This window comes from Trichosurus vulpecula, chromosome 1 (genome assembly GCF_011100635.1).
Source record: "Trichosurus vulpecula isolate mTriVul1 chromosome 1, mTriVul1.pri, whole genome shotgun sequence".
NCBI classification, from domain to species: Eukaryota; Metazoa; Chordata; class Mammalia; order Diprotodontia; family Phalangeridae; genus Trichosurus; species Trichosurus vulpecula.
The window spans coordinates 148,381,036-148,393,871 of NC_050573.1; the positions used below are offsets into that span (position 1 = coordinate 148,381,036).

The 12,836-nt window shown below is 36.7% G+C and overlaps 1 protein-coding gene and 1 pseudogene across 1 annotated transcript in view; both read left to right on the forward strand.

The window, feature by feature from the left end:
- Positions 1-12,836, forward strand: part of STK3 (serine/threonine kinase 3) — a 492,549-nt gene that overhangs the window by 282,236 nt on the left and 197,477 nt on the right. Inside the window, exon 7 of the mRNA XM_036757214.1 lies at positions 11,793-11,930. Within this exon, the coding sequence (XP_036613109.1) occupies positions 11,793-11,930 (138 nt within the window). The remainder of the gene's footprint in view (positions 1-11,792; positions 11,931-12,836) is intronic.
- LOC118848369 lies at positions 1,195-1,788 on the forward strand (annotated as a pseudogene).

Below are 12,836 nucleotides of genomic sequence, written 5' to 3' on the forward strand. Positions count from 1 at the left end.
GTTGTGACAAGTACCTAAACTTATTATCTGTAATTTTTTGGTATGATCTTTGATATCCAAGTTTCATATCCATTTATATCCATTTTAAGCTTATTGTGGTATATTGTGTTAAGATGCTAATCTAAACCTAATTTCTGCCTAACTATCTTCCCTTTTGCCAGACTATTCTTTTCAAATAAAGTAATACAAAAGTATTAATGGAGAGAAAGAACATGCATACACATACACACACACACAGAGGGTAGGGTTGTGAGATTAGGTCTCTGAATTGGAGGTTAGCTTTGAGGGAAGCTAATGATTCTAAGAGACAGAAGTGAAGAGAGATTGCATAGGGGCTAGCCTGTGAGAAGTCAGAGACTGGAGCTTGAGGACTTGTTTAGCTAGAATATATTTTTTTCTTTTTTTCTAATTAAAGAGTCCTTAAAGACCTTCTTAAAGAGGCCTGTTCACTGAATGGGAGTTACCCCAGTCTAAGTGAGTACATGAAAAGGCCTTAGCCTAAAAGGGCCAGGGTCTCCCATTGCATCCTGGGCCATCTCCAGTGGTCCTGGTAAATATTTGGTCACTGGATCTAGATGACTCTGGAGGAGAAAGTGAGGCTGGTGACCTTGCACAGCCCTCCCTCACTCAAATCGAAGTCAATTGCAAGTCATGTCATCATTTCCCTGATGTCATGGTCCTCTTCAAAAACAAAGGACAAACACAACCAAAGGAAGTACCATAAATTAAGACTGGAAAGCTGTATATAGCGAAGACATTTTGTGGAGAGCTTTAAAGGCCAGCCACAGGAGTTCATATTTTATCTTAAAAATAATAGGGAACCATTGAATGAAGGCTTTTGATCAGGGGAGTGAGATTATTAGACTTTTTCCTTAGGAAAATTATTTTGGCAGCCATATGGAGAACTAGAAGCAGGGAGATTTATTAGGAGGTTGTTGTAAAAACCAAGTGAGAAGTGATGAGAGTCTGAGCTGTAGAGTAAGTGAATTTGAGACTCACTCTTAACAATTCTACATTACAAAGGTATTACTAATGTAAATAAATTTTATTTAAATGTATTTAGGTATTACTTACCCACATTTAAAAAATAAGATCTGAAGGGCTGTGGGATGTCAGACTGAGGGGGCCGGTAGGGAGCTGCTCCAGGGGTCCGGGCTGGGAAAGCAGGTGGCGTGGGGCCCACTCGCCAGGGCCATGGACGAGGACGGGCTTCCTCTGATGGGGTCAGGAATAGACCTGACCGAGGTGCCAGCAATTCAACAGAAAAGGACTGTTGCATCTCTAAACCAGTTTGTGGTACATACTGTATAGTTCCTCAACTGATTTTCTACAGTTTGTGAAGAGAAGCTGTCAGCTCTTTCTCTTCAGATCAAACAAATTGAAACAACTCTCAATATTTTGGATGCAAAGCTATCATCTATTCCAGGTCTAGACGATAAATTTAAAATATCTACTGCAAACGTTAATGGTGTTACAAATGGTCCTGAAGCCCCCTCAGGTCAACAGTCACCGCTGTCTCCTCAGTCTGAGAAGCGTATACAAGACACTGGACCACAGAAATGTGAAGCGGCCGCAGAACGTATCTGAACTGTAGCCAGGGATGCAAGATATGCCAGATATCTCAAAGTGGTTCAAGTGGGTGTTCCTGTGATGGCAATAAGAAACAAAATGATATCTGAAGGACTGGACCCAGATCTTCTTGAGAGGCCAGACACCCCAGTGCCTGATGGGGAAGGTGAAGCAAATGCCAAAAAGAGTTCAGACAGTGAATCTTCTTTTAGTGACTGAACTTCTTGTTGACCGTATAGAATTTTTATATCTGCATAATATATACATGCATAGGAGGGATGTTTTGACAGCTCATATGCTTTAGACTTAAGGTGAAATCCATTTCTATTGTATTGGAGGGTGACAACTTTCAGAGATCACCTGTCTTACAAAATATTTACTAGCCTAAGATTTTTCAGCTCTTCATAAGGGCTTCTTATCACAAGGTGAAAAATATTATCTAGGAATCATCTTAATTTGTGCAAATTTTCTATAATAACTAACTTGAATTTTGTCTGACCCATAAAGGAATTAATAACCAGCCACACAATCAGCCAAAAATGATTTCTGTGTTTTAAAAATGCCGAGGATTTTTTATTGTCGTGGTAGACAAGTAACTTGACAGTGTGCATCTTATTACCACATGGAAGAATCTATAACCCCAGTGTACCTGAATAAGTAAAAATTGAATAGCCTAATTAAAATACAGCATAATGGTATTACAAGCACTAAGCTGTGATACTTGAGTGTTGCAATGGAAGTTGAAAGACAAAAACTTTTACTTTGAGTTTAATAGCAGGTAATATACTTCCTAATTAGCTCTACCCAAACATTGAACTTGGTTAAGTTGTGGAGGCTATTTGTACTAATCATTTCAGCATGAAAATGTTCACATTGAGTTCACTTCCATAATATTTGCTAAATATTTTTCTGTCCAAATGACAACACAGTTCAAAATCTCCAAATTACCTATGGAGACTTCAAGGTTGTGAAGAGGTTCTAGAGAACTAGAGAACAGCAGCACCTTTCAGCACTTGGTCATCATATATTACCAAGGTCAGAGGTAACAGTCCAGCCTGGCTGTCAGTGCAATGTCCTCTTGAAAGAGTTAGCTAAGCATCTGTGTTACCCCTTATGATCCACTGCTCAAAAAGAGCAATTAATTTGCACATATTGTAGGAGCCTGTCACCTGTAGAGACAATCCTCTATAAACAATGGTGCACAACAGGGTATAGTTTAAGAAGTTTCCAAAACATCTGTTACATGGAGATATTGAGAAACTTAGCGGATAGTGCTATTTCCCAGTCATTGAATTAACCTAAATTTACTCTAGAAGTATAGAATGGTTCTATTTCTTCTTTGATCTGAAGCTAGTTTTGATGCTAAGCCATACTTAAGACTTCCAGAATTTTTCTATTTAAAAATTTATTTTTAAAAAAATCTACCAACAATGAGCCAAGGATCAACAATAAACAGATCTATATCTTTATAGTCTATTGTAATTATGACATAAATGTTAAATGTTTCCCTTGACATACAATCCACCAAATTTCCTTACATCTGTAAGCAAAACATGGCTTCTCTTAAAGGATGAATGGTGTCCACGTGCTCTTAGGAAGCATCACCCAGGGAACACTGTTTAGTAAAACTGCTTTGTTCCTGAACAGATTACTCTAAATAACAAGCTCCATCTTCAGAGTTCACAAAGTATGGAAATTCCCACATTTTAATCTTGTAATGTAGCAATGTTACAATGTTCCCAGTGTGGCAGCCATTAAAAAAAATTATTTTGCCTTCTTTTTCTTAAAATGTTAATAAGCTAAGGGATAAAAATGAGCGTCACCGTGGTGGCTGCCTTGGTCCATCAGGGTTGGATGGGCCATCTTTTTTTTTTCATTGAAGTCTTGGTGCTGACTCCACAGATGGCAGCAGCTCATAGATGTCGATGAGATTAAATGGATCTTGTACTGCCTTTCTCTGCCCCGCCCCCCACCCCAACAAGTCGTGGTGTTTCTCTAGATATTGTTAAACACAGGAGTGAACAGATAAGAAGGCTAAAATGTAAGCCGACAAACCTCACGTTTTACAATTTACTGTAAAATGGATTCAGAATCCCAGCTCTTTGTGATCTTGGGCAGCTCAGCCTGCCTCTTTGAGCCTCAGCTTCTTCTTTTCAAAAGAAAAAACTTGAACCAGATGATTCCTGAGGTCCCTTCAGCTCTAAATCATAGGAGTTAGATATAATATATATTTTTGCTACATAGTTAATCTTGTTAGTACGTTTTCAGCAATAAACAATCTCACAAATACAAATAAAAATATTTTCAGCCCGTGGACATCATCTCGTCCAGTTTCCTCGTCTTACAGATGAAGCAGTGAATGCCAAGAAAGGTTAAAGTGATTTGCTTAAGAAATTAAAAATAATTTCATTTATGTTGATGAGAAATGCTTACTTTGGCCATTATATTCCTATGTATTAAAATACTAGTCCTACTTTATAAGAACTTGCCAAATAGAGTTTAATAATCTTATTAAACTTGCCTTTTGTAAACTAAAAAAATAATAAAAAATAAAAAAATAAGATCTGAGGTGCTAACTTTGTCTATTTTTGAATGATGGGGAAAATGGTACCGTATGTTGCTTGAAGAACCATTTTGTATTTTTTTTAAAAAGAAGTTAAACCTACTGTCTTATATATTATTTTTTCAGATATGTTCTCCCCTCTCTCTTTAGGTCAATTTACTTTTTCTTTGTGGAGTCTGGAATTCCCCATAATATTGAAAATGAAGAGAATCTTTAAGATTGCCACATCATAACTTGCATGTCTTGCTCATGTGTACCAAAATAAATAGCTGAAAATACTGCTACCACTTTTGAAGAAAATATGTTTAACTTATGCATAAGCTGTTTTATGTTTCAAAAGGATAAAACCTTGCTGAATTTGTGCTTTATTAATAGAAAATTTTATTTTAATCTCCTCTAAAGAAATGCTCATATTTAATATATTTTGAAATTTTAATTATGGGCATTTAAAAATATTTTTAAAATTTCCAGTAATTTTCATGTAAAAAGTATAACAAATCTAGAATTATCTTGAATACTTCAATGAATCTGTGATCTTACTGATGTAGGTATCCCTTTTAATAATACAGATTATATTGTTATCTATCCTTGCTTTTTCATCCTGTACTAATCAAGTCCAGGACTTGCCATAAATTTTTCATGGGGGAGTCAACCTAATGTGCTGGAGATGCTTGTCTAGATTTGTTCATGTTCTGTGGCTACCAGCAGAGCACATAAGCTTTTTCATTATTTATTGCTTGTTTTTCAGTACAGGACTGGCCTACCTCCTTTTCTGTTTATATGTTGTTGATAATATCATCCGTGCTTCTAGGCAATTCATTGTTGATCATTTGCTGGAATCTCTCATTCCCACTATGAGTCTCTCCATTACCTTTTGGGTGACTTATAACATTTTATTCAAACTATACTATGTGCCAAGCACTGCTTCCCAGCCATATAGTAATCGGTAAAACATTATTGGTGTTAAAAAATATGTACTTTTGTTTCAGGTAAAAGTTTGGGGTCGTTGAAAGCATTGTGTGGTTTCTCAAATGTTATGTAACTAGATGTCCTTATTGTTTTAAAAAAAAAACAGTATTCTATCTTAAACCACTTTTTTACAAAGGCAAATCAGTTAACCTTTCTTAGCCTTCATTTCCTTATTCTTTAAATGAAGATAATTATGCCCATGCTATCCATATCATAGGTTTGTTCTTAGGATTGTAGATTTAAAACTTAGAATCCAATACTCATCATTTTCCATGTGAGGGACTAGGGTCACACAGGTAGTCTGTGGCAGAGCTGGGCTTTGAACCCAGGTCTTCTGCCTGTGAATCCAGCACTTTCTACTCAGTAGTAAAATTATCTTCCTTAAGTGCATGCAACCCTCCTTTCCCCCTAACCCATACCTCCTCCCTCCAAGCATTAAATTAATTCTAGTGGTTCCCAGTTACTTTTAGGATTAAGATAGAAAATCCTCTTAAAAAAGAAACCTTTACACCTTCCCTCTCAGCTCCACCTTTTTAGTCTTCTTATAGTCTTTAGTCTTCTTTAGTCTCCCTTCAACATACCCTGTAATCCAGTGACACTTGCCTTTTTGCACTTCCTTTTAGAAGAGCCTCTTATTTCCCTGATCTGGACATTTTTGCTGAATATTCCTGTTCCTGGAATGCTGTCCTTTTTAATCTCTGCTTCTTAGCTTCCCTGAGTTATTTCAGATCTTAGCTAAATTCCCATTTTCTATAAGAAGTCTTTCATAAGTCCACCTTAATCTTAGTGCCTTCCTTCTAAGATTTTCCACAGTTTATCCTGTATATATCTGTACATAGTTGTTTTCATGTTGTCTTTCCCATTTAACTGTGAACTCCTTGAGAGCAGGGACAGTTTTTTCACAGTTCTTTATATACCTGGTGCTTAACACAGTACTTGGCACATAGTAGGTTCCTAATTAATCCTTATTGCCTAATTGTATCTTAATATACTTTTCCTGGGCAATTCCTCACAGTGGTGTGTTGCAGCCTACTCGAGACCGTATACCTTTCCATTAGCCTTTGAGTGATCCTTAACTTTATTTCCAAAAACCACATAAATATACAAAATGGAAAAGCTGAAAGGTATGATGTAGTAAGAAGAGATACAAAGAAAAGATCCCAGCCAAATACTTTAGGAAATTTTGAAAAGAATACATTTAATTTAGAAAAAGTCCCAGAAGACTTCATGGAAGAGCTAACAGTTCACCTTTGCCTTGGAGGGATAGAATAATTTTAGTAGGTAGAGGTAAGGAACCTGACTTTAGGTCCAGTCCTTTATTGACTGCTGGATGACCACTATAGTAATATTAATACAGAACTGTGCTTAAGCTGTACAGTGTGTCCCCAGAATCTTAGTGCAATTTTAAGTTATTAAGTCTTTGGGGCCACCCTGTTTTGTGAGCTAAATAGGCCCTTGTGGACTGGTTTGAAAACCTGACATTATTTCTGTGGAAAAATGTAGTTCCCAACATCACACTTAAAAGCAAACTTTTGGGATACAACCCATTGGTAAAATGTAGGGTACTTCCTGTACAATGCAAGATATAGGGTAAGAGTTTCACATTGTTTTAATCATTGGAAATAAATGAAAATAACAAATTATCTTTGAACTTAAGATACCAAATATTGTAATAAAATTCATGGTGGTCCATTTATGCCTACTGCTTCTGTATGTCTGAAAGTCTGCATTCTTATGTTGTATTGGATCAAATGAGATATTTGTAAAGCAGTTGGTTCAGTGCCTGGCACATAATAGATGCAAGGAATAAATCACTGCCCCCCACTTCTTGATATTGCTCCATTCCATAGAAGTTGCATATTACAAGCATAGTAGCTTCTTTGGTCTGTCTTGTTCTTAATTTCATAGGTGTTTCTGGATTCTTAGCCTTGGAAGTTGCAGTTAAGTTAATAGGTAGTCTAAGTGGGAGGATAAGGGAGTGTTTTTATTTAGACCCATAAACTTATTTTTTTTTTGATTGTCAGCTTTTGATCAGGCAAGTTCTTTTTAAAGCCGAATCAAAGGTTTAAGGTAGTTAAGCAACAGAGTTCAGAAACAAATAAAATGAGCTTATCTTTCTCAGTAATAACATTCTTCAATCAAAATGGTGTTTGAGATAAGATAAAGTTGTATGACTAATGCTTATTTATGGTTTTTTTTTTCTTTAAAATCTTGGGGTAGATTTCTCTAAGCTTCTGATTCTTTTATTTGCCAAGATGCCCTCCATTTAACCTGCCTTTTAGTACTGGGGTCTATTAAAGGAAAGGGCCCTTCTGCCTGAAAAGCAGGAATGTCCTTGGGAGTGCTTGTGATGGTTGTGGGAAAATCCTTTTGCAATGTTTTGCTTTTGCTTGGAATTTAAATATCCTCTGCCAGCCATCCCAGTTCTGTATATCCTCTGATAATAAAATTTATTAAATGAACATTTTCCCCAATTTAGCTACCACTTATTGGACCTACAGGCCACTCAAATGTCCTACTCATATAAAGAATATTTGAACTTTTACTAATACAGATATATACTTTCTAAAAGTAAATATCCTATCCATTTTGCTTGATAGTTATATTACTTCCTATATCTGAGATCTTTTTCCCTCTTATAGATATTATTTATTTGTTTCTTATAGTCATTATTTACTAAGAAAGAAATTACTTGAAATGATGTTTTGTGGTTGGTTTTAGGTGAAAATAGAAGGGAGGTGAAAATAAAAGGGAGGCAAATCAGCTTCCTGGGAACATGTTCTAATGTTGCAGCATTTTGATGACTGTTATCAAGACTTATTTGTACCACATACTATGAAGTTAAATGCTTGTTAGTGAATGAGGATGGACATTTTAGACTCATTTGATTGTAATACTGTGTCAACAACTGTTAGAGTTAGTCTTTTTATCCTTGGGTTTCTAATAGCTACTGGAGAGTTGAGCCTGATATGTTAAGATTATCTGCAGATAAGGTCTTAACTAGGCAGCTCAAAGTTCAGAGGAGATCATTAGCTTCAAGGACAGAAATAAGTGAGTTTGTTATCCATCAACATATGACAGAAGTTCACATGAAAAGTATTTATATAGACAATGTAATAAGTCACTTTCCAGCAATTAGAGGTAATCCTAGGAGCTTAGAGCTAGTAGTATCATTGTTGCTTGTTCTTCATTCTGGAAGAGGAGTATGACATCGGGAAGGTGATGTCATGACTTGCAAGTGAGTTGGATTTAAGTGAGAAAGGGCTGTGCAGAGTCACCAACCTCACTCTCTCCTCTGGAGCCATCTAGGTCCAAAGGCAAGATGCAGATCAGGATTACTGGAGATGGCCCCAGACATAGTGGGAGACCTTGGACTTTTTAAGGTGAGGTCTTCCCCAAGTCTCAGTTTGTCTGAGGCAATGCTCATTCAGTGATTAAGACTAGGTAAGAAATGAGGCAAAGAATGGCCTCTTTTACCTAGTCAAAAACAAAACAAAACAAAACAAAAAAGTCAATCTGGGAGGGAAACACCCTTAAGGTTTCCGGCTGAAACAGAAATAATTGCTATTTACACTCACTTTAAGCCAACAGAACTGAAACAGTGACCCAGTGATGCTTGGACTGGGACCTATTGTCGGCCAATCAATGAGGGCCAGAGTGATTTTGGTTTAAGACATTGTCCTTAAAAAAGAAATCCAGTCTGTAAATCCCAAGATATCTTGTGAGGTTTCAGTGATCAAAATTTATATTCCTTTGGGCAGAGTATCTGTAGGTAAGAGCATGATTACCTATGTGGAGAAAGAGAGAGGAGGGAAAGAAGGAGGGAGAGAGAAGGAATGAAGGAAGGAAGCCAGAAGGGAAGGAAGGAAGGAAAGATAGAGGGAGGGGGAAAGGAGGGAGGGAGGGAATTGTATTGCCCAACTGGTACTGGCCAGTTGGGTCCCCAGTCGGCCCACTACTACTATTCACAGATTGTTGCTTGTCCTCCATACTTGAAGAGGACCATAACACTATGAAGGTGATGTCATGACTTGCAAGTGAGTTGGATTTAAGTGAGGCAGGGCTGTGCAGAGTCACCAGCAAAGTTCAGAATGTTCATCCTTTCACTTAGTAATCTAACAAAAGTTTTTTGATCTTAAAACAAGGTAGTTGCATGTCATTTATCATGGTAGATTTTCACTAGTCTTCTCTATCATTTATTTAACTAGCACTTATTAAATATTTACTGTATCCTAGGCACTAGAGATACAGATAGAAAAATGATGTAGTCCCAGCTCTCAAAAAGCTTACATTCAAATAGAGAGACATAGAAAGCATATATGAGATAGACATAAGGTAATTTCTTAGAAGTAGGGATAAGAAACACTTACTTCTGGGTGGATCAAGCAAAAATTACTGTAAGAGATAGCATTAGAGATGAGCTTGAAGGAAGCTAGGGATTCTCTGAAGTGGAGGCAAGGACAAAATATTCTGTCCTTGAGAGTACATTGAGTACAGCAAGGAGTACAACTGGGATAGAATATAAAGTATATGAAGTAGAAGTACTCTACAGTAAGCCAGGAATGGTAGGCTAGAGTGAGATTGTAAAAGACTTTAAAAAACAAGCAGAGAAGTTTGTAATTTTGTCCTGGAAGCATTTAGAAGCCACGGGAACTTCTTGGCAAGGGAGTATCATAGTCAGACTCATGCTTTAGCAATTTCAGTTTTGCAGCTGTGTGGAAGATGGTTTGGACAGGGAAAAGACAAGGATAGGATTCCAATTAGGAAGTTAGTGGAATAGTTGAGGTAGGGGTTAGATTTAGAGCCTGAGCTAGAGTGGTCTGTGTGAATGGGTATAAAGGGACAGTCGTAAAGGTAGATTCTGTCTGTTGGGTTAGAATCAGTAAGACTTGGCAATTGATTTGATATGAAGAATGAATGAGAGTAATAGATAAAATATAATTCTTAGGTTACAGACTTAGGTGATTCGAAGGGTGGAGGTGATTTCAACAGGAATACAAATGTTAGGAAAAGAGGTTTTATTTTGGGAATAAGGGAGATAGAGTCTTGAATGTGTTACAATTTTGGACATTTCATTTTTGTACATAGTTCTATTTGGATATTAAGATACCTACAGAGCATCCAGTTGGAGATGTCCAGTAATCCTGGAGTTCAGAAGAGAGACTATGGCTGGATATATAGATTTCGGTGTCATTTGCATAGAGATGATAGTTGAACTCATGGGAGCTGATGAGATTACTAGGAGAAAATGTACAGAGGAGGAAGAGATGAGGAGCTAGGATGGAGCTCTAAGGTGTACTTGCACGAAGTGAGTGGGCATAGTTGATGATCCAGCAAAGGAGACCTAGAAGTAGCAGAAGTCAAGTAGAACCAGGAGATATCAGAGTTACAAAAACCCAAGGAAAGGAGAGAATATATGGGACAAAGGTTGAGCAAGTGTCAGATGCTGCAGAAAAGGCAAGAATGATGGGGACTAATGAAAGGCCAGCCTTACATCCTTCAAGGCCTACTGGGTATAGTATGATAGCTACATGAGACCTTTTTAAACTATTCTGCCTTATACTGATCTATTACTTCTGTGACTTTTCAGTTGCTTATTTTCAGTAATAACAATTGTATTTTATGGGCATTTTCAGGTATATTAAATGCTTTACATCTGTTATTTGATTATCAGAACATAAATGAAGTATTCCCTGATGTGTATATTAGACATTGCAATACAAAGCTCTACGTGAGAAGCAAAGAGATATATTATTAGGCAGGCGATGGGGGCAATCCAGGGAAGTCTTCATAGGAAAAAAAACCCACAGCATTTAAGTTGTATTTTAAAGGGTAGAAATTAAGTGAGGAAGAAAAGAAAGACTACTCCAGAGATAGAGAAAAGACATCTAAGAAGGCAAGTATAGGTCATGTTTTGGGTTAGAGAGCAGCCCAGTTTGGCAAGATTGTAGATGGGGAATAATATAAAATAATATAAAATGTGATTAGGAGAGTATGGGCCAGCCTGAAAAGTTTGAACTTAAGGAGTCCCTAAATACATTTGAGCAGAAGAATAACACAAGCATATCTATGCTTGAGAGAGATTATTATTGCTTTATTGGGAAAGATGTATTGGAGAACAAAGGTCATCTATTGTGTATCAAAATATGGAGTGAATTGAAAATATTTTCTGGTAAAGTTTTATTTTAAATTATAGCCGTAATAATCACTTAGAATGTTTGTGATCATTGAGGAAAATTAGACTGCTGTTGGCCTTTTAGGTTGCTATGATTGTACATAACTGATATACTTACATATAATTAAGAGGTGGGAAGTGTATTTGGCTTTCAGCAACACAATTTACAAGGAATATTTTAAACCAGGAAATGCCCTTAGTTTGTTAAGAGGGTCAGAAATGAAAAATCTTCTCTGGAGACTGATCAATAGTAATAGATAAAATAAAGAATGATGTGCTCAATGAGGTGCAGTTTAAATAGAGGAAATTTAATGGGAAGTGCCTACATTGGTAGCAGATGGACTTGCTTCCTGAATCTAAATTTTACTGGAAATCTTAGACCAGTTAAAATTTGTTCTTTAGATTCAGAGTCTGATAACCAAGGTGGATAAGGAGATTTGTTTATTTGACTGTGCTTTTGTGATTTTTGCAGATTTTTTTTTTCACCTGTTGATTTGGGATTTTTTTTTTTACTAGGCTATTTTTATGATTCCCACAAATCCACCACCAACATTCCGGAAACCAGAACTTTGGTCTGATGAGTTCACAGATTTTGTCAAGAAGTGCTTAGTGAAGAGTCCTGAGCAAAGAGCCACAGCAACACAACTTTTGCAGGTCAGTGCATATGCTGCTCAAGGAGGTCACTTTGTTCTTGCCCCTCAGTTTCCTGGCTTTTAGCCATGGCTGCGGTGAGTTTCATAATTCAGGAAACTTTAGTACAACTTAAACCTCCCAAGATGCACAGATTATAGCAGCCTCTCCTTCTTAAATCCCTTTTTGTTTTCTATCTTTTGCCTTGTTTTTTACCCCAGTTTCCTTTCCATCCTTGCCATTAAAAAAGTTAGCTACCCACTTTAATGTTATTTTAACACAAAATTTTCAAAGGATTCTGTGTTCAGAAACGGAGCCCTTGTGCTTTGTCCATACACTGCCCACAATGTTACTCTTTGTAAAGTTTTCCTTCTAATATACTCTGAGTCAGTTTCTCCTCTTCAGTTTTTTATTATACTATATGATATACATATACATATATTTATAAAATAAATCTATACATGACATTTCCTTGGTGAAAATTTGACTACTACAGGCTTTCACAATTGATTTTCTATGGAAGACTGCCTCTGCAGAGTAGTATAGATAACTGAAGTGCAGTGAGTATAAAACTTGTGGCTTAATAGAGCAAACTTTAGTGTTAATGGATCCCCTCAATAATCATACAAGATTCTTTTATAGGTGCAGCTTCAGAAATAATTTTTATTCATCAGCCTTCTGATTGTCAATATCAAGCTAGGCATAAAACAGAGATATAGTTACCAAAGCTGTTCAACACTGTCATGGAAGATAAGCTTTTAGAGTCCAATTGGAAGAAGAATTCCCTAGAGTGAGTGAGGTCCTCCAATGTTCTGTTTGTGAATGAATTCTTCAGGGTCATCTCACTGAGATTTGTGGTCACTCAAAAGAAGTATACAGAGTAGTACATATATAAAAAAGAATTGGATGAAGAATGCCTATTTCCAAATA